Source organism: Aphis gossypii, chromosome 1 (genome assembly GCF_020184175.1).
Source record: "Aphis gossypii isolate Hap1 chromosome 1, ASM2018417v2, whole genome shotgun sequence".
In the NCBI taxonomy this organism is placed as follows: domain Eukaryota; kingdom Metazoa; phylum Arthropoda; class Insecta; order Hemiptera; family Aphididae; genus Aphis; species Aphis gossypii.
In genome coordinates this window covers 82,608,684-82,630,253 of record NC_065530.1, presented here as the reverse complement: position 1 = coordinate 82,630,253, position 21,570 = coordinate 82,608,684, and the positions used below count along the sequence as shown (strand labels likewise).

At 29.7% G+C, this 21,570-nt stretch overlaps 2 protein-coding genes across 2 annotated transcripts; both read right to left on the bottom strand.

Annotated features, from left to right (window-relative positions):
• Positions 1-546: 546 nt before the first annotated feature.
• Positions 547-20,131, bottom strand: LOC114130153 (collagen alpha-1(I) chain-like). The gene is made up of 55 exons (XM_050198144.1): positions 19,877-20,131; positions 17,420-18,225; positions 17,295-17,335; positions 16,975-17,056; positions 16,638-16,840; positions 16,466-16,555; positions 16,141-16,239; positions 15,572-15,617; positions 14,957-15,018; positions 13,871-13,934; positions 12,638-12,714; positions 12,401-12,439; positions 12,190-12,253; positions 11,948-12,001; positions 11,679-11,776; positions 11,491-11,545; positions 11,283-11,345; positions 11,101-11,154; positions 10,950-10,994; positions 10,713-10,757; positions 10,612-10,647; positions 10,436-10,530; positions 10,138-10,212; positions 9,228-9,273; positions 8,472-8,516; positions 8,127-8,197; positions 7,987-8,041; positions 7,856-7,918; positions 7,548-7,627; positions 7,398-7,451; positions 7,134-7,188; positions 7,030-7,065; positions 6,582-6,698; positions 6,398-6,469; positions 6,293-6,328; positions 6,138-6,227; positions 5,595-5,674; positions 5,471-5,507; positions 5,293-5,382; positions 5,062-5,140; positions 4,829-4,892; positions 3,807-3,851; positions 3,702-3,747; positions 3,490-3,561; positions 2,620-2,672; positions 2,464-2,553; positions 2,298-2,379; positions 2,063-2,125; positions 1,899-1,952; positions 1,740-1,802; positions 1,542-1,675; positions 1,301-1,490; positions 1,058-1,236; positions 784-1,005; positions 547-715 (listed from the first exon to the last, which is right to left on the bottom strand). Exons 2-55 carry the CDS (start codon positions 17,790-17,792, stop codon positions 569-571), a joined length of 4,470 nt encoding a protein of 1,489 aa, XP_050054101.1. The 5' UTR covers positions 17,793-18,225; positions 19,877-20,131; the 3' UTR covers positions 547-568.
• LOC126555842 (synaptic defective enhancer 1-like) lies at positions 18,101-20,186 on the bottom strand. Its single transcript, XM_050210744.1, has 2 exons — positions 19,877-20,186; positions 18,101-18,225 (listed from the first exon to the last, which is right to left on the bottom strand). Exons 1-2 carry the CDS (start codon positions 20,184-20,186, stop codon positions 18,101-18,103), a joined length of 435 nt encoding a protein of 144 aa, XP_050066701.1.
• Between the last annotated feature and the right edge of the window lie 1,384 nt (positions 20,187-21,570).

Here is a 21,570-nt window from a genome sequence, read left to right as displayed (position 1 = left end):
AAATTAAGTTTTTTTCGTTGCCGATAAAAAAGTAGAAAGTAGTTGATATTCAGATATTTTTATTGGAATATGTATACCTACTTCTTGATACTGGTATCTTTAACTAAATAATTAATATTATTTTTACTGTATTGGTGTTAATGTTTTAAAATATAATTTAAAATTGAAATGAATAAAGTCATCACATATTATGATTGTTCTGATTCTTCAATATATCACAAAGGGATCTGTAAATTGTTCATGATTTCATGAACGATTAATGTAAAAGAGGAACATAAAAACTTCTGAGTAAAAATTAATTAAGATTACCTAATATTATCTAAATATTACCTCTTGTCATCATATTTTAAACTTCTACTGTTGTTTCATTAACCCAATTAAAATAAATATATGTTATAATGGCCTTATCATTTTAATTGTATATAATATTTTTACTTAACTATTTGTGTTCCAAATTAATTAATTTTTTTTAATAATATTTTAACAAAAATTATTGTGTTTTTCTGATGTACTTAGGTACTAAGTATTCAAAAAAATTTTACCAAATTATTGTTTTTTATTTTTTTATTTATACAAAACACACTGAACTCAAATGTATACTAAAACTTTGACCAATTTCATTAAAGTCTCGTAGTACAACATCTACAATTGGTAAACGAGATGGTCGATCAGTTGTATATGAAATTGTAGTCTTTTTCCATTCATCTGACCGAGTCTGCAAAATACAACAATTATAAAAGATGTTTAGTACATATAGTTATTATTTACAAAAAATACAAATACCTTGCATTCATCTTCAATAGCAGAGTATTTCATTTTTGGATTCCCTCTTGGAGTAATATCGGCATCATTAAATCCAACTAATTTCAATCCTTTTTTGTATGATTTGTTTTCCGCATCAAAATAGCCAATTGATTTTTTGCAGTGATATGTTAAATTCTGAGTAGCTGATTCTGATAATAGTTGTAAGAAAGTGATTTGATTGCTATCAGCTTTATATGATATCTAAAAAAATATGCAATTAGAATTGGGTTTGTTTTTTTACACTATTTACAACCTGTCCCGAGTATCCAAATTCAGATAACCAAATTTCTGATTGTGGACTTCTATTTCCAAAATCTATTGGACCTATATGATCTGGTTGAGGTTTTACACATGTACTCTTTGTAATGTGATCACATCGTACGAGTACCGCGTCCCGAACATCTCCTTCATTGGGATCCACCCAATATTCTCCTGAAAGCGTTTGTATTTTATTTAATCGAACATCGAACCAAAATTATTAAAACCCTTTTCTTACCGCTTTCAAGATCAGGATAAGCTGCATATAAATCTTTACATGTCTTGGCTGGGTTATCTTTTTCACCGTTTGGTTTTTTAAACTTCTCAAAAGACGTTTTCAATTTTTTATATGCATTAAATATTAATTCGCGTCTCTCCGTTTCTGTCATTTCGTCGGGTTGATCTTGATGCGTGCCATCATTTGGTCCCTATTCCAATTAGATGTTAATCTCTTTAAAAATAGTTAATTAAAATTTTACCTTGCTATGTCCTTGTGTTAATAATGCTGTAAGCGCAGCCATATCATAAGCCAATGCTTCACCCGGAGGTCCAGGTGGTCCAGGTAAACCAGGTGCTCCTGGTATTCCATCAGGACCTCGTTCACCAGTTAGTCCTTAAATATTTATTATGATTTATATTTTTACATGTAATGAACCTTATGACAATTATAAACTAACCTCTAGGACCGGGTTGTCCCGCTAAACCTGGTAACCCAGGATTTCCATCTTGTCCTGCGGGTCCTAATAACAATCAAAAATTATTTTTAGTTGCATATTCTTTAGGTAAAGTATTATTCTAATATTAATTAAACTCATAAAAAATATAGCTACTGTTACCTTTTGATCCTGGTTCACCAACTGGTCCAGGAGGTCCAGGATACCCATTATTACCTAATAAATAATAAGTTATACAATATTTTAAGTTTTAAATAGGTATTATACAGCAATGTGGATCTAGATATGGTTATTTTTAAATAATGTTTAGTTATTAAAAAATTTACCCTTTTGGCCATCAGCTCCTGGGGCACCTGGTAATCCTTGTAAGCCCATTAGGCCCTTATGACCTGCAATGTACATTATAAATCATAATACATTATCTAAAGTCTAATGCAAAATATATTATTCAAGTGCGTACAAAAATGACAAGTTAAGTCATAAGTATATTGTTTAAAAAATATTGGCGAATACTAACTATGTGTAACATAGTACTCTAATGTTGTAATAGTAATATACTACCTTTCATTCCTTCCGGCCCTATGTCTCCTTTCTCTCCTTTTTCTCCTTGAATTCCAGGAGGTCCTGCTTTACCTCTTTGGCCCTACAATTAAAGAGTATTACAATAAAAGCGCACATATGCGGATGTGAAAAATAACTAAAATTAACTAGGTATTTATTAACTTACGGGAGGTCCTTCTACACCTTGTGGGCCATTTTCACCACGTAAACCTCGTTCGCCTGGGTTTCCGATTGGACCAGGTAATCCTTGTGGACCCTAAATTTTAATATTATCGGTAAATAAATACTTGTATATATTTTCTGATAAAAACATGTAACTTACAATCATTCCTGGTGAACCTGGACTACCTAGATTACCAGGAGATCCAGGTGGACCTGAAATAGTATTTGTTTAACGCAGAAATTAATTTGTGTAATAAATACATAAATAATAAAAAAAGAATTTTGCATATTTTTTATGCCTAAGTAGTAAGTGATATACAAATACAATGTTAACCAAGTAACTAATTAGTTTTTTTTTTATATAGATATTTGACATTTTTATTTTGCGAATATTTGATATTTAAATGAATAATAATATAAATATATATATTATTTATAATAATTTAAAAAATATAAACCGTAGAGAAAATGATTCAACATTATCTATATAATGGTTTCGTCTGCAAAATAAAAAAAATGTTTTTAAATATTTAAACGAATTCTAAGTTATTTATACTAGGAGATTATTCACACAATTCTATTAGTGCATATACTGACTTAGTTTATAAGATTAATATAAATATATAATAGAATAATTATTATAATAATTAATAATATAGACAGTAATACCATATCACCATTGGTTATAGATACCAGCATGGACGCCCATAAGTAAAATGTTAGGGGGGTCAAAATAAAAAATTCTCAAATGTAAAGATAATAATTATATTATGGTACTATTTATTAAGTTACAAGTTTTTAATATTTTTTGTCCAGGGAGGGGGGGGCAAGTGCCCTATCTTGACCCTCCCAATGGGCGCCCATGGATACCAGTATTTATAAACACTAGTGATTCTACCGTAGTGTAGGTATATTATGTACAGTATAAATTTGTTATTTTATTTCGAGTTTCTAGGCCATGTTTGGTTGATTTGTATATTATAAACTCCCTATCCCTAGTTATAAGATCAGAATTGATTAAGATCCTAACCTTTGTCTCCTGGTCTTCCACTTATTCCCGGTGATCCAGGTAAACCTGTAGCTCCATCTTGACCTCTTTCACCTATAAATTATAATATATTATATAGTAATTACTAATTTCAGTTAAAGATAACAAAAATTATCATACAATAGTATGTTAACAATTTAACATACTATAGTATTGGTAATTTGTAAGTATTGAAAAGTTTTTAAATTACAAACCTTGAGGTCCCGGTGGACCTGGAGGACCGGCTAAACCTTGAACTCCCTAAATAACATTTTGTAATTTGTTAATTTAAATTCAAATGCATTTAGTAGATATAATACCTGTGAACCATCTGATCCTGGTTTTCCTGGAGATCCCTTTTCGCCCTTTTAATAAGTTTAAATATATTAGAATAAAATAATAAATAATATATGATGATAACACGATGAATCACATTATTAACGCTACGCTATGGCATGCAGAATAATTTTTTTTTATGTGGAGTAAATTAGTTTTCCACCCACCCACCTTGTAAAATATATACATTTTGTCAAGATTTATGAGACTTCATAAATACTAACCTAACACTCATAACTTAAACAATATGATCAACAACACAAGTTTTATTTCCAGTAATACTTATCAAAATATAACCAAAAAATACCAACAACCGACCTATTCCCGATTTACAACGGGGGCCTATGTCCATTAATGGCATTTATGCATGCCACGTTAATAATTAACGTATAAATAAATAAATATACATGTATATATTATATACCTTATTATTTTAAACATTTTATTATACATAAATTTATAAAAAATCTATGTATTTATAAATCTAGATGTTCTATATTTTTATTTAAAAAAAATGAAACTAACATTATGTATAACTAGTGATAGGCCTATAAAGATTTTAAAAATTGAAACTATCAAAATAATTTGAATATCCAACTCAAATTTTCAATGACCCATTTTTCTATTCTAATAAATATAATTTCTACAAATTTTTGAAAATATAATAGGTACCTATATCTTATTTTTGACTGCCATTGTTATACATGGCAATAAAAATAAATCTTTAAATTCAGATAATCTGTGAAATTCGGATAAGAGTTTAATTCAAATCTGAATTTCATGCCCATTGCCCATCATTAGTTCACTAGTTAAAACTATGGTTATCTCTTATCTATATTCTATATCATTATCTAAACAACAATGTAAATATATTTTTTTTTTACTTTTAAGTATTAAACGAAAATAATAAAATTAAATATTTATAAAAAAATTAAGCAGGAAGAAAATATAGTTCAAATTTTGTAATTTACTGAGCAGCACAATAAAATATTATTATTATGCTTACTGGTAGTCCTTGTGTTCCCCGCATTCCTATTGGTCCTTGACTACCTGGAACTCCTGTCAATCCCCTAAAATAACATAGTAAATATGTATTTAAAAAATAAAAAGTTGTGCTTTAAATCAATTTCGTTTTTTGAGCCTTGTACAAGATATATTTTATAATTTTATATTATATCATATTAAATAAAAAATATAAAGCAAATTAAAATAAATTAAGTATAAATATACTGCATTTACCTTTCTCCTGCGGCACCTTGTGGACCAATTGGTCCCGGGGGTCCTGTAGCTCCATCTGCACCAGTTTCACCTTTGGGGCCTACAATTATTGAATTTAACATCAATAATATGTATTTATTTTAATTAAGTGAGTATAACTGATACATTATTATAAAATGTGTGCTATTATTATCAGTTTTATTGAAAATATTAATATGTTTATTAATTATTAGCTGAAATCGCATATTATACCATCTAATCCACGTAAACCTGGTGCCCCAACATTTCCTGGCGTGCCCTGTTTACCCGGTTCACCTTGCCATCCTTTTGCTCCAACCAAACCTATATTGAAAATAACATAATATGTTATTTTTATAAGGAACTTAACAGTATCTATATTATATTATTAAACTACACGTCGATGTTATACCTGGTGGTCCTGGAGGTCCAGTTGGCCCAGGATATCCCTAAAACGAAATAATAATATAATCTATGCAGGTTATTGAAGAGTATATACATAAAAAACACGTCAAATTATAAGTAGGTAATTTTACCAGTGGTCCTCGTTCTCCAACTCTGCCTGGTATTCCCATTAATCCTATATCGCCTTTAATACCTTGGTCTCCGCGACTACCTGAAATTTCAAATAAATTAAAATAATCATAGATTGGGTAAATTGTATTATTGTGTAGGTATGCATAAAAGTCATATCCACTTGATTTCAAATTCTCTTTATAAAGTAGATAGTGGCAGATGTTTTTTGTAAAAAAAATAGTTTCGTATATATATTATAATATATAATATAAATTCATGTGTGTATAATATACATTATATTATTTTTATGATTTTTACTTCATTGAAATATGTAATGCTTTACTAAGTGGATAGGATGGAACATATTTACTGATTTGATTTACTATTAGTCTATTATAATTTATTAAAGTATTTCAGTGTGATAATGGCCTAAATGTATATGATTATATTATGTATGAGTCATGAGTAGGTACATATATGTATACAATTATGTATTTAAAATTTAATACATAAGTTTTTAAAATACAATTGTAGGAATGTTCTTATTTAATTGAAACAATCACCTTTTGGACCAACTAAACCCATGGCGCCGGTAAGTCCAGTTTCTCCCATTTTACCAATTGGGCCGGGATTTCCTTGTTCTCCTTTCATTCCTATATTCGATAAATTTTTTTTAGTAATGAATAAAATCGTAATTATAATTAACAAAGGTACTAACCTGTGTCTCCTCTATCACCTTTTAGACCTGGCATACCTATATAATATTTTAAAATAATATTTTTTTAATTATTTCTTTTTGTGTATTATAATATTATACTCATACCTACTGATCCTGGTGACCCAGGGAAACCTTGAACACCTTGAGGTCCAAATGGCCCTCTTTCACCAGGTGCTCCTGAAAAAGTATTCGAAGAAGATAAGAAAATTTTCAAATTTTTTTCGTAGTTGCCAAAGTTGTTAATAAAAGCTGTTTTATAATTTATCATTTTGATTCATATTATACCAACCTGGTGCGCCGGGTTCTCCTGGAGGTCCTGTAGATCCGGGCTCGCCTCGTTCAGCTGGTTCACCAGGTGGACCAATTGGACCAACAAATCCTTGAGGTCCTCTTTCACCAGCAGGACCTTCATTAATAAATTTGTAAGTCATTAGTTATTAGTTTTAGTTGTTACATTTTACTATAAAAACAAACTAGAATTTAACTGAGACAAATTAAATAATTATAAATTTATAGCATATTACATTATGATACGTATTGAGTTTCTATGATTTAATGGTTTAAATATAATTGTTAATTGATTTTTTTTATAGAAGTTATTAGATTTGTGCAAACTATGTACGTTTTACTTAGTAAATAATGATTAATATTTTTGAACAAATAATATTTACTCTGCGTTACTAAAACGTTTTTATAACTATAGTATAAGACATTGATAAATAATTTTAATTATTTACCCGGTGAACCTGATGGTCCTTGTGCTCCAGTAGAACCTACAATAATAAATAAACAATTTTAGGACTTAAAGTTTACAATACATTTATTAAAATAAATTACAAACCTCGTTCTCCTTTCAAACCAGATGGTCCTTGATCACCTCTTAACCCAGGTATACCCTAAATATATATATAAATTTATATTAAAATAAATTTGGGTTATATATATGTATGTTTATTTATATATATATTTCTTAAAAAAAAATAATGATATTACTTAAACTTAAATGATCTTTTTTCGTTCATTACAACAAATAAATAATATTTGTATAAGATATCTAATAGTCTATAAATTCACATTTGTATTAATAAAAATAATTTTAATTTACCATTAATCCAGGTGATCCTGAATGTCCTTTGTCACCTTTAATTCCTTGTAGTCCCTGGAATGTGCAACATATGTATAATTACATTTAAATAGCTTATTATACTGTTCATATTAAATATTAAGTAAATAAATTTTTAAATAAAAAACTTACCGTTGGCCCATCAGGACCAGCTACTCCTGGTTCACCTTTAACTCCTTGTAGTCCTGGATGACCAATAGGACCTCTCTCACCTAAAATATATTTTTAACATATTTCGGTAATAAAATGTATCGAAATACCATAACATAAAAATTAGTCGCTACTTATTATTATTACTAGATGTACCCTCAAACATCATTATTTTTTAATTTAAATTTTGTTAATACAAAAACTACATAATACGAGTATACACTATACAGTATACCTATACAGCTAAAAAAATATTTTTTAAATTATTATTATAAATATCATATACCAACCGGGAAATCCGCGCTCGCCCCTAGTTCCTGGTTCACCTGGTTTTCCTGATGGCCCTTGTTGACCTATATGAAAAAAACAAATAATTTATTATGAAATTCAAAATACGATTAATTATTTAACAATTTTTTACCTTGTTCTCCGTCTTTACCAGGTTGACCTGGATTACCAGGTACTCCCGGTACACCCTAATTAAATAAATGTACAACTTAAATATTGAATACACTATGTACATACTAAATTTAAATTTTGAATAGTTTAATTAGTACTTACTTGTGAACCAATGGATCCAGGTGGACCAACTGCTCCTCTTTCTCCGTCTAACCCTGGCTTACCAGGTATACCTTCAAATATCAAGGAATTATTATATTGTGCAGTTAAGTAATAATATAAAATAATGATGTCTTAAATTTTTTTTTAAAAAGCTAAAATATGTAAAAAGAATATTATAATTTATTGTGGCCATAAGTTGAATAATTATATAATCTAATAAACTATATGTTACTTGTTTTTAAATAAAATTACTAGTACTATCGTGAATAAAAGTATAATTAATTGTTTAGACTTTAGAATTTACTACCTATATATGATATTGTAAAATTATGGTATAATACTAACCAGCATTGCCTGGAGGTCCTTGTTTTCCTGAATCACCCCTGGGTCCTATAAAATAAAATAAAATAAAATAATAAATCAATATTATACAATTTTGTTATTAGCTATTTGAATAATATAATTGAACCATCAACGCAATTTTTCTCATATAATTGCATAAATTGTATTAAACTTTCAAACTGTGTATATTTTTACTCAAATTCGTGTAATTGAATATTTTATTTTTAATTAAAATGTACTGAGTAATATACAAATTGTACAGTTAACGTTTAACGGTTTTCAGATGCACTAATATTTTAATAGTGATTTTCAAAATATTATGTCGTCTATAAACTTAACTCCTATATTAATAAGAGTGTGATAAGGTACGTATCTAACACTATGCACACTATTGTTTGTATTTACATTGTTAACTATTATGCCGTAAACTTTATATCATACAATTATCAATTTGAATAAATTAATTACCTATGGATAATAATAAAACATTGATACAACTTGAATATTAGAATAGTCCACCAAATTATCTGGCAACAATTAAGGAAGTATTCTTTTTATTATTAAAAATGATTAGACGGCGCTAAGAATAGGCAATTTAGCTACACTTCGGTATAGATGTTATAACGGTATTAGGTATCGATAAATTATTTTTATATAAAATATTATGTAAGTACAAATTAAAATCGATATTAAAGGTTTAGAATTTATATTGTTAGATTCAATTTTTACTGTTAGTTATACAATTAAATTCATACAAACCTGGTGCTCCCGGAGGTCCGATTTCACCAGCTGCTCCTGGTTCTCCCTATTTTAATAAAATTAATTATTAACATTAGTTATAAAAAATGTTTATAATTTAATATATTTATATATTATATTGTATTGTTTACGATTTACTTTAAACTTAATTATACATATACATAAGCTGTATTGATTCTTTTATAAGAAAATTGATTTGTTTCTCAAAACCATTTTTACAATATAATTTCTACACATTTTTGGAAAAATGTTATTTATTTTTTAAACTTTTAAATATTAAATAATAATTTTTTTTTTTTTTTTTGAATTGATATGATTGTGAAATTATAAATTGTGTGAAAAATCAATACTTTCAAAAAACACTTTAATTTACATAGATAATATAACACTTAAAATAATGTCAAATTTCTTTATATAATATAATATATTATATGTTTATAACTGTTAAAGAGTATATTAAGATGTTATTACAAATAGTCATATTATAATAACTGTTTCTTATGATTTCTCAGTATTTTTATAGGTATTGATATTATTGGCTAGTATTGACGATGTCAGCAATGTTAAAATCGTTTAAATAACATTATTATTTTTATAATTTATTGACCATATAGTAAATACACACTAGTAGTCTTTCTATCTTTGAAACTTAAACTCAATAAATTTTTCATATACCATTGTCTAAAAAATAATTAGAAATTTTAAAATAATTATTCAATGCATCAAAGTACAACTTTTTCTGATTGATGATATTTAATTTATACATATTATATGTTCTCAATAAATTGAATGACCAACATTTTTAGGTATTATACTCGTATTATGTAACTAGCTATCAATAAAGTCAAAATTTTTGATTTTGACAATAATATTTTTCAAATAATGTTTATGAAATATATTGTACACTTACAGTTAAACCTTTATCACCTGGTGGACCAATTGGTCCTGGTAAACCTTGCAGACCTGGTGATCCTGGTTCTCCAACCTATTAAAACAATGTTTTAATTTATTAAATCAATCATGGTGTATCAATTTTATAAATATAACAGGTACATATACTTGTTTATTCCTAATACATTTTAAGATTAAATACATTGTTATAATTTATATTTATACTTATTACTTATTACCTATTGGGTATCAGTAATAATTTATATTAGTTATTTAATATGGTTAAATATGCGATAATCATAATTCTATAATTTTACCTTCCCATCTGCACCAGGTATACCGCGTTCACCCGGTGGTCCAGGCTTTCCTGGAGGTCCTGGTTTACCTATAGACCCACTTAAACCTTGCAAACCTAAGTATAATTTTAAATAATATGAGTTAGTTATTTTAGATATATTTATAAATAGATATAGATTATTATGAGACTTCAAACCTGTTATGCCCGGTCTTCCAGTATCACCAACAGCACCTAAAAAATTTACAATTGTTAAGAATTTGTTTATTCATATGAATCTTATACCTAATAAATAGTACCTTTTGGACCAGGAGGCCCTTCAGATCCTCGGTCACCCATTGACCCTAAAAATTATGAAATGTAAATTAGTTTTTACATGGCCAAACCTATTACAAAATATAAAAATATTGCATAATATTGACATTACATAAATATAATGTATATACTTACTTATAAATAATATAAATAAACATAATTTTTTATTATTATCATTCATACATTTAATATTAATTAATATTTTATAGTATCTATAATACCTTTAGTGCCTGGAGATCCGTCTGGACCGGGTAATCCACGTTCGCCTAAAAATAAAAATATAAAGGTGCCATGTTAGGTGTACAATGGGTAGAAATGTTCAAATGTATTTGTTTAGAACAATAAGTATAATAAGTTTAGTTTTTAATTTACCTGGCAAGCCACGTTCGCCTTGAATTCCGGTTAATCCTCGAGGACCTTCAGAACCTAAATAAAATAAAATATTATTTTCATAAATTTATTACAAATACCTGTGTTCTCTAATTAAAAATAAACTTGATATTTTATACATATTTATCACTATAACTTTAATAAAACATATTTGTATAATTTACCTTTTCTTCCTCGTTTACCTTCCGGCCCATCGATACCAGGTAATCCTCTTGGACCAGGAGCTCCTAATCACAGATTAATTTAAATTTTTTATTTTAAATTTTATTCTATACAAAAAACAATTATGCTATCAACAATAATCATATTAAAAATTAAAATATATAATTATGAAACATTTAAATATAATACTTAATTAATAGTGCATCTTACCAGTTTCACCCTTTATTCCTGCTTCTCCTTTATAACCACGCTCGCCATTTAACCCCTTTAAGGAAAAATAAGTAATATAATAAATACTAATAATATTTTTAGAAATAATTATATGTTTTTAATACATTAATTAATAATATTGGAAAAATTAAAAATAATTTTTTAAGAGATTAGATTATTTAACTTACGTCAGCTCCTTTTATTCCAGGTGGCCCAACACTACCCGGTTCTCCTGGAGCACCTCGAGGTCCTGGCAAACCAGATGGACCAATGGGCCCACTAGCACCTAAAATATATATTTTACAAAATTAGATTTGTATTGAACTATTACTTTTAATTTTTTAATAACTTATATTAAACTCCGTATTTAATAAAACATAATATCTAGGTACCAATATTTAAGACTTTTTTTTTAATACTAATTTTTATACTTTATCTAAATAATCATGTATAATACCTGGACTGCCCTTTTCTCCTGGATTACCATCTTTTCCTGGTGTTCCCGGAATACCTATACATATTTTATTTTATATTAGTCAAATTATTTCAAGTTTATTATTTGTGTTATTTTTAAAAATATTTTATTATACATACTAAAATTTTAGTATAATAAATATTATTTATAGTTGAAATATACATATAAGTTATATGTACAGTACCTATATAATAAATATTGTATTGATTATAATGTTTGTATACCTGGTTCGCCTGGTTCGCCAGATTTTCCAGATTCACCTCTTGGTCCTTGCAAACCGAAACTACCCTATAATGTTTAAAATATATATATATTTTAATTCAACAACAAGAATAATAGTAATAATTTGATTTAAAAATATCAATTCAACCATGAAAGATATACCACATAGTATAATTATCATGAACTTTTATAATTTTTATGAGCATCACATACCTTCGGTCCTGGTAATCCTATATCTCCTTTTGCACCAACCTATAATTAGAAATCATTATTCAAAATATATTTAATAATATGTTACGTATTTATATTTATAAAAATTATGAGAGAATGCAACAAAATGTAGTCAAAATATTAATTCTATCAACAATTTTTAAATAATATATAATATTTAGTGATAATTAAACTAAAATAAACGAAAATATTTATTGTAATAAAAGTATTATGACATACCGAACCCGGAAATCCTGGTGGACCAGCTTTCCCAATATTTCCTGGAGGACCAATGGCTCCAGGTAAACCATCAGCGCCTAAATTTTCAAATTTAATATGGTTGTAGATTATAATTATTTACTTTTATATATGTAATTAAATATTTTCATCGAGGTTGATGATAAATAATTAATAAACAATAATCAATACTATAAAATGTCGTTCATTTAGTTTAGAATATATTATCTTCGTTACTATTTATTTATTTATTTATTATTTATTATTAAATATACGGGATATAACCCTTTAACACAATTACACATTACATTCATAGACATTAATACAATTATGTAACTTATGATAAGTAGTATATAGTTAAACAAAACAGCTATAAAGTAAGTAAACACGAAGGGTCAACATTGGCATTACTCATCATACGCGAAATCGGTTCATTTTTTAGATAATTTGTGGAGGCGAAATGGACATAAAAAGGAGCAACAGATCGGGAAGGACGTTGAGGAACACGAAAACAAATTAAGGAAAGCAATTCAGGAGAGTCGATAATTCCATCTAATAAATTTTTTAAAAATTTGATGTCCGCCAGCCGCCTTCGTTCAGCCAAGGAAACCAGTCCTAACTGAGTAGCGACTGGTTCGTAGTTATGAAGTTCACAGGGGATATTCAAACGAAATCCAGCATATTTCATGAATTTTCGTTGAATCCTTTCAAGCCTGACAGAGTCATTGTTGTCGTGAGGATTCCAAATAACGGCACCATATTCTAAAATAGGGCGTACGAGAGTACAATAAAGTACCTTAAAGGATGAGCCTAACCGAAAGTATCTACATAATCTCAATACGAATCCTAAAGTTTTAAAAGCCTTGCAACAGATATGTTCAATGTGGGGACTCGGATCGAGATTACTAGTAAGAATAAACCCAAGATCAGTAACACTGCCATTAGAGCATGCAATAGCAGTTGGCCCAAGATGATATTCATAACTATATATATATATTATATTAATTTATATGCAATGTTAATATCATTGTTAATAAGATATGTACATAATCTGTAAGCATATAAATTATAAAAATTAAAGATTTGTAAATACATAAAAATATTAAAGATTTTTAACTTATCGTGGAAATATATTTGTTTTATTAGAATATAATATTCCTTCAGCATGTTTTGAAAAAAAAATTGTTTAAATCATTTTTTCTTATATAATTATACTATATTTATTTGTGAGCAAACCTCGAATGCCTGGTGGTCCAGGTGGTCCTTCCCTGCCTCTTTCTCCCCGTGCGCCAATAGGTCCCTACAACAAAATTAGTAAGGTTAAATAGGTTAAATAAATTTTATGTCGTTAAATAATCTTAAAACCCTTATTTTAATAGCTATAATAATACTCAAAATTTAATACAAAATGTCAAAGTTACTTAGAAATTGTACATAGAGCGAATTATATATATTAAAAATATTGCATATTCATTTTTTTTTTTTTAAATATTTAAAGTTGACATTTGAACGATAAACAATGATTTGTATGATAGTTTTGACAATAATTCGTTTAAGTTTCAGCAATCTGTATTTCTAATAAAAAATTAATTAGACTCTAAAATAATAGTTATGACTATAGTAATAAATTGGAAAATAGTAATACTTAATGGAACACCGAGCTAATCCAAAATCATTTTTCCTATAGATGAATTGATTTATTATAACATTGAATTTAAATTTGCTCTAGTGATCAAAGTATTAATGACGGTGAGAGATACTCAAAATTAAAAAAGAAAGAATTTGTCGCAGTTTTGGCGTAGACAAGCTATACTTTTACAAAGTACAAATTCATTGTGTACCTACCAGTCCTATCGGACGGTCGCGGGTCATCTATTGTTATTTACATGCATCGACATTTAAGCCGATGAGACATTGATACATTGTAATTTGGAACACAATACATTTGTGCACTAGATTTTTTTTTATCGTATAGCACCATAGCGACAATCGTCAAAACGAAAACACACCATATTGCATATTATTATAATATTTTTCTCAATTTATTTTTATTTTATCATTTTAAAGGTTTTTAAAACAATCTAAGTCTAATCACATTATTTTTGGTATTGCATAATGCATAAAATAGTGTATTTATTGACAAATTAAAATATTTTTTGTGTACTTTGTCTTAAGGAAAGCTCAAAAGCTCAAGATCTTAAATGAAAATAATTTATTGTTATTGAATTTCTAATAAATTAATAAATTATTAGATAGGTACTTAATTACATATAACATATATTTTTAGTTCTTAACATCAAAATATTAGATAATAATACTTACTACTGAACCAGTAATGCCGGGTTGACCAGGAGACCCTATAGATCCTTTTTCTCCAGTTGCTCCTGCAATATTAAATACAAACAAAATTACTAAATATATTTAAACAAAAGTTAAACAAATAAACATATTATTTTTGATTATAATGGAATATATTTGTACAGATATGTATTATTTATTATCTTAAAATATAAAAGTTGTATAATGTTAAATGGCTTATAGGCACTCAATACACTTTATTTAAACTTTTAAATAGGTTTAATAGGCTTTTTAATTAAATTTTAATTCCATTAAAAAAAAAGTATTTTTAAAATACTTTTAATTTAGGTAATGTAATAAATATCGGAAAAATTAGGTATTTAAATCAAAGCTCTTGGCTCAACAAGTGACTATATATGTACATATACATATAGTATATTTAAATGATTATAAATTATACATTCGGATATTATTATGATATTAAAGCAATTTAGCATACCTACATTCAATAGGTATGTATAAAAGTACGTTTTAATAAAAACGAATGCAGTAACTATAATAATATTGTTACAAAATATCCTTAAAAATAAAATGAACAATTATAGCACTAACTATAATTTTAAAATAATCATATATTACCTTGTTCGCCTTTTGCTCCATCGACACCAGGGTAACCAATATGACCCTGCAATTTAAAAACATAAATAAATACAGTTATTACTCTCGATTTCATTATTAATTTTTAAATTATTAAAAAAGAATGTCTCCAACTTTCGCCATGTTTTTCCCTGTAAATTAAATTTCTTAAAAATCAATATTTTTGAACTATAACCTTGTGAAATAATTTTTTTATCAGCCTTTATAATTATAATTCATAGACGTTTTAATTCATTCAAACTAAAAATTAATAAAAAACTAAATTTTTGTTATCGTATTTCTTAAAAAACTGAAAGTAATTTAAAAATCTATAATTTAATGTATGTTTATATTTTAGAAAATAAAACATATTTACATTATTTATAGACGATTGGATAAGTATTTTTTAAATAGTAGTTTAAGTATAGGTAGGTTTACAGAGTGTGGCTAAAGAAGTTCCATTATAGTAGAAAAAGCGTATAGTAAAATACATGGTTGGACACACTTAAGCTAATAAAATAAAATTTAATTTAAATTTAATTAATACATTAATATACGTGTGAGTCAAATACCTTCATTCCGGGTATGCCTGGCATTCCAGGTAAACCTCTAGGCCCAGCAGGACCAATAGTTCCTGGTTGTCCTGGTTCTGCATCATGACCTCGCTCGCCCTAAGATAATAATTATACATATACTATTTTAAGATTTTTAATGTAACTTGCATATCATTAACCATACATATATCAGTCAACTCTTACACCTAATATATAATACGATTTAAGTTATATTATGAAATAATAATATTAAATAAGTACCTTTAAATATTTTCAATTTTAATAAAATATATTTGTATTATGCATTGAGAATGTACTCAGTATATTCTCATTATACACTTACATCTCTTCCGGGTAGTCCAGGAATACCTCTAGGCCCAACTGGGCCAGCAGGGCCTGGAGCACCAATATCGCCAGTTTCTCCACGAGATCCCTAATAAAATATAAATAATGTTGTAAATACTGAAATAAATATTTTGTTGTATATTATAATAAAATTAAAAACTAAATCATACTTGGAAACCTTGGGGCCCAGGAGGCCCTGGAGGACCGGGAGGTCCTCTCATTCCAACCGGACCAACTTGTGCTTGCATAGTGTGAAATGCTTCTGGTGGATAACCACTATTAACAGGACCTTTATCTTGATTTCCGTGAACTTGAGCTAATTGCTGGTAATATGTGCTAACATCAGGAATAGGTCCGGGAAGTCCAGGCATTCCTTAAACATATATTTACTTTTAATTAAAGGTACTCTGTATCATAATTTACTAATATAAATTAAACGATTTTAACATGGATATAAATTATAAATATTAGAAATGTTGTACTATATTATATATATTAATTAATTACCTGGGACTCCTGGTGTACCCGGGACACCTCGTTCGCCATATTGTCCAGGTTTCCCGGGTTCGCCTTGAAGACCTGGTTCTCCCTGCACAATTATAGTGATATTATTTGCTTGTTTTGTAATGAAATTGGTTATAAAAAATAGACATGTGCTTTAAATTAACGACACATAAATATAACTAATTATTACAATGTAAAACATTCTTTATTTTTTAATTATCGCTTTGAATCACTTATTTCATTCTAATATTTGTATATCTTAAGATAATAGATAGAAAATGTAATATTTAAAGTACATTTTACTGTATCATGCAGGTACTTACTCGAGTAATTGGAACTGAATAGAATGGTGGTATTGTTGTAGCTATACATAAGAAATAACGGTGAAAATAATATACATATAAATATTTCAATTATATTTAGATTATAGTTATTTTATTTAACTTACTTAATACTTGTTGGAAATTACTATCTATGGAAGTATGAGATTCTTTAATAAATTCTTGTTTTTTGTTCATAATAACGGTTTTATTTAATGACGACCTATATGGTGTAATTTTCATTGGTCGTTTAAATGGTGGTTCACTAGTAAATTCTTCTACAGGCCGTGGTGGAATTGATGGATTCCTAGCTATTGTATTATAATATTCTGGTGGTCTAGAAGTATTCGGCATTTCAGTGAATTCAAATCTTTGAGATTCTTCTGGTATTTCCGCGGGGTTTTCTAATTTTAAGGTGGGTTTTTCTGGATTTTCAGGTTGTTTTTCAAGGATTTCAGTGCGTTCTTCTGGTATTTCCACTGGTTCTTCTGGTATTTCCATTGGCTCTTCTGGCCTTTCAACAGGTTCATCTGGCCTTTCTGTGGGTTCACTTGGACTTTCTGTGGATTTGTCTCGCCTTTCTGGGGCTTCTTCTGGGCTTTCTGTGACTTCTTCTGGCGTTTCTGTTTGTTCCTCCTGTCTTTCTGTAGTTTCTTCTGCTCTTTCTGTAAATTCTTCTTGTCTTTCTGTAAGGTTTTCCGACCTTTCCACGGGTTCTTCTGGTGTATCTATAAGTCTTTCTCGAGGGTTTTCAGGTGCTTCTGTTGTATCGATAGGTTCTTGGTCAGATCTTTGAGTAGTTAGATCTTCTATAATCCTTCTGGATACTGCTCTGGTTGATCAGGTTCTGTTGGTTGAACATCGTAAGGTGGCTGTATAGGTGGTAGTGAAGTTGGGGAATATGAGTCCGACGAAGATTTGTTCATTGATTCGCCTAAAATGACGTTATTTTAATACGTATTATAAAAATTATTTTCTACCTCATTATTTTTAAAATTGTTTTTCTCACTATTCATTAAATACTATGTGGTATTACTAAAAAAAAAAAAATTAAATATACATTAAACGATTCAATAAGAAGTAATTATTTATAAGTATAAAAATTAGTATTTTATTTTAAATACAAGATTTTTATAAGGAAAATTCAAAAACATGGAAAAGTCTTTTTTCTGTTATCTTATCCTATCCATGGATTTTAAGCTAATAACAATAATTTGTTGATTCCTAATATAAATTATCGATCTTATTGTTCTCATATGTTGATAACTTTACACAATATTTAATAAACAAACATTACAGTGAACATTGAATATTATTAACATAATAATCATAATTTTATATGGTAAAGATTTTTTGAGTTTTTAAATATGCAAATTAGTTCAAATACTTTAGTTAGAGTAAGTTGTTATAAACGTATATTATACGATCATAGTAGATTTTAAATTTAAAAATACTTAATTCAGAATGTCACTTCAATGTACCTACAATTAGACACGTGTATAAAAAACGTTTATCTATTTTTAGCATTAATAACGATTCGTTCAAATGACAATTATTATGTTTATGTTAGAATAGATACTATGTCATTGATAAAAATCGAAAACGTTCTCACTTTATTATTATTAATCTTATTCAATATGGAATGGGAGAAGAGATGATAATATTTTATGTAAGAGAGTCTTAACTACGATTCCTCATAAGTTTGTTGTGCACTGCAATTCAAATGACGCGGGGGAAAGTATTTTTAAATCGTCCTGAAATTTCGTGGAAACCGGGAAGTTTCAATTTGACTATTACACCACTATACTTCCGTGGACAGTTAACTTTACTACATAATATGAAACGGGCGTTATGTGTAGGCAAATTATTATGCCACAAGCGCTCTGTTCAAGACCTCACAGTGACATTTTTCTAAATCATACAGGAGGTCGAAAAAAAGAATAATAATGATTTCTCGTGCTGCAGATGTCACGCTTAGGACCTACGTAAACATTATATTATATTTTTGGAAATCGTGCCGGTTCAAAGACGATTTTTTGGATATTACATTCTGCAGTGCACCTACTTAGTACAATAATATTATAATAAAACCGTTTGGGTTTTATGTTGTGATTTCGTGCCTTTTCGGGAAACCACGGTGACATATTTTCGTCGTACCTCGGCCCAGGGCCTGATTAACCAATAAGCTGAGTAGGCAAAACGGCCTTAAGCGCCAATCGGCCAATGGTTAAATTGGGGGCGGCAGAAAATAATTTTTTTTTTACGAATGTAGAACGTAGGGCCATAGGCATAACTTGGCGGGGTAAAATGGGGGCGACTGCCCCCCCCCCACCAACTGAGCTATACTATTATAGTTACTTGTAGGCTGCTCTGAGGCGCATAGCACACTCGTACCTAATACTATGTTCTTTTGCTACAAAAATTATTTTTGCTCCCACGTGAAAAGAGTCCAAGTCACGCCCATGGCAGGGGCTCCAAATCAACCCTAGCCTACCGGCAACCGACCCCTTGATCAGGCCCCGAACCTCGCGATCTTATACTATACATCATTATCATAGTAATAATATACGACGAAAGTATCGTACGGCGGTCGGGCGGAGACGTAGTCGTCGTCGGCGGCGGCGGCGGAGGAGGCGGTGGCGGCCGCTTGCGTGAATCTCCGCTGTCCTCGTACTCTTCGTCGTACGCGTCGTAGTCGTCGCCGGCCGTGGCGGCGTTGGCGGCAGGCTCGGCGGCGACGTAACCGTCCGCTGCGGCCACCGTCGACCCGGCGGGCCGGACGCGCCTGTCGTGCGGACGGCGGGCCACCGGAGCGGCCGCGTCGGCCACCAGCAGCGGCGTCACGCAGGCCAGCCACAGCGCGCAGGCCACGGCGGTACTCGTCGGGCCGTGCATGAGGCGGCGACGGGCTGTTCACACGCGCCGCGGCAAACGGTTGATGACGACGAGTTACGAAAGCGGCGGCGGCGGCGAAACCTGTTGCGTGCGGCGGCGACGTTGCGATAAAAGCGCGCAAACACGTGCGATCGGTACGGCGGTCCGCGCCAATGTGAAAACGGACGAAAAATCGCCGGCGCGCAGTCGGACACGAAAAAACCGTTTGTGTGTGTGCGCGCGACGACCGACGCGATCGATTAATTACATCTATTTATCGCGTTTCGTTAAACGATATACATCACATATATATCGTGATTATTAAAATACATTAAATTGTATTCCGCCGTTATATAAACATATTTCATGTATTGTAATCTATAAAACCGATGTGTCCCGATCGAGGATCGTATGTGTGCCCACACACGGAGACCCGGTACCAATGACCCCTCTCGGCCGCCGTCTCGCGTCCGTCCGAAACTCGGTAAACGGACCGACTCGTCGTCGTCGTCGCAGCGACTTCCGTCCGTCCGCTGCAGCTGCGTCCGTGGTAAATATATTATTATTATGTTTTGTGCGAGCGCTCGTTGCGATCGTAATTATATTATAATATGATGTGCGATTGACCAGACGATATAATACGCTATATATACTTACCCTGTATGTGATCTGTGGCGTAACTGAATGAGAAACTATAATACCTACTTTATGCGAGCGATAATTCGAGAAAAAATGTATTTTCGTCTTATAGACGTATAGGTATGCGTTATTTCTTTTGGAAGAACGTGCAGATTTAAAACCAAAACGGTTTAGTGGGTAGATGGGTATAGGGCGAAAATGTAGGTTTAAATCTTGCACGATTGGTCAAAAATCTAAATTCAATAAAATTACAATATATATGCGTTTTGGACACCCCCCGGAAAAAATTTCTGGGTACGGCAATGTCAGTACCTAATAGGTACTTTAAAATACCATTTTTTTAAAATGTGGTCTTAGGAAATCGGATCTTAGCATATATGTATAGTTCACCATGTTTTTAAAGGTGCTCCGGACTAAGAGTAGGTACCCTTCATCATTACTATTCTAGAACGCTCATAAAAACAACAATTATTTTTAAAATGTTTAATTAAATAAAATGAAAATAGTTTTTTGTATGATTCATTTCATTTTCGTATTTATATTTTCTTCATAAATATTCTATTTCAGTCGATTAGTAGACTAAATGTATTACATTAAGGAAAAATAACTATGAGAAAACGATCGGAACAACGAGCTACGTTCAAAGTTCAAAACGTACAGCAATGGTACGTGCTGCAACACAATTGCGTTATTCCATTTTACATGAAAAAACAAAACACGATTGCGTGCTTTAAAATATAGGTGTTGGTGCTTTTAAAAATTTCCC

Excerpts from the sequence above, each read along its gene's own strand:
- LOC126555842 (XM_050210744.1), bottom strand. The coding sequence starts at position 20,186 with ATGCACGGCCCGACGAGTACCGCCGTGGCCTGCGCGCTGTGGCTGGCC. Across the intron at positions 18,226-19,876 it reads TACGTCTCCGCCCGACCGCC|GCGAATCAATGAACAAATCT; the intron begins GTACGATACTTT and ends ACGTCATTTTAG.
- LOC114130153 (XM_050198144.1), bottom strand. The coding sequence starts at position 17,792 with ATGGAAATACCAGAAGAACCAGTGGAAATACCAGAAGAACGCACTGAA. Across the intron at positions 6,329-6,397 it reads TGGGTCACCAGGATCAGTAG|GTATGCCAGGTCTAAAAGGT; the intron begins GTATGAGTATAA and ends AATATTATATAG. Across the intron at positions 5,383-5,470 it reads TGGACCTCCAGGACCACCAG|GTTTGGTTGGAGCAAAAGGA; the intron begins GTATAACATCGA and ends TTTTCAATATAG.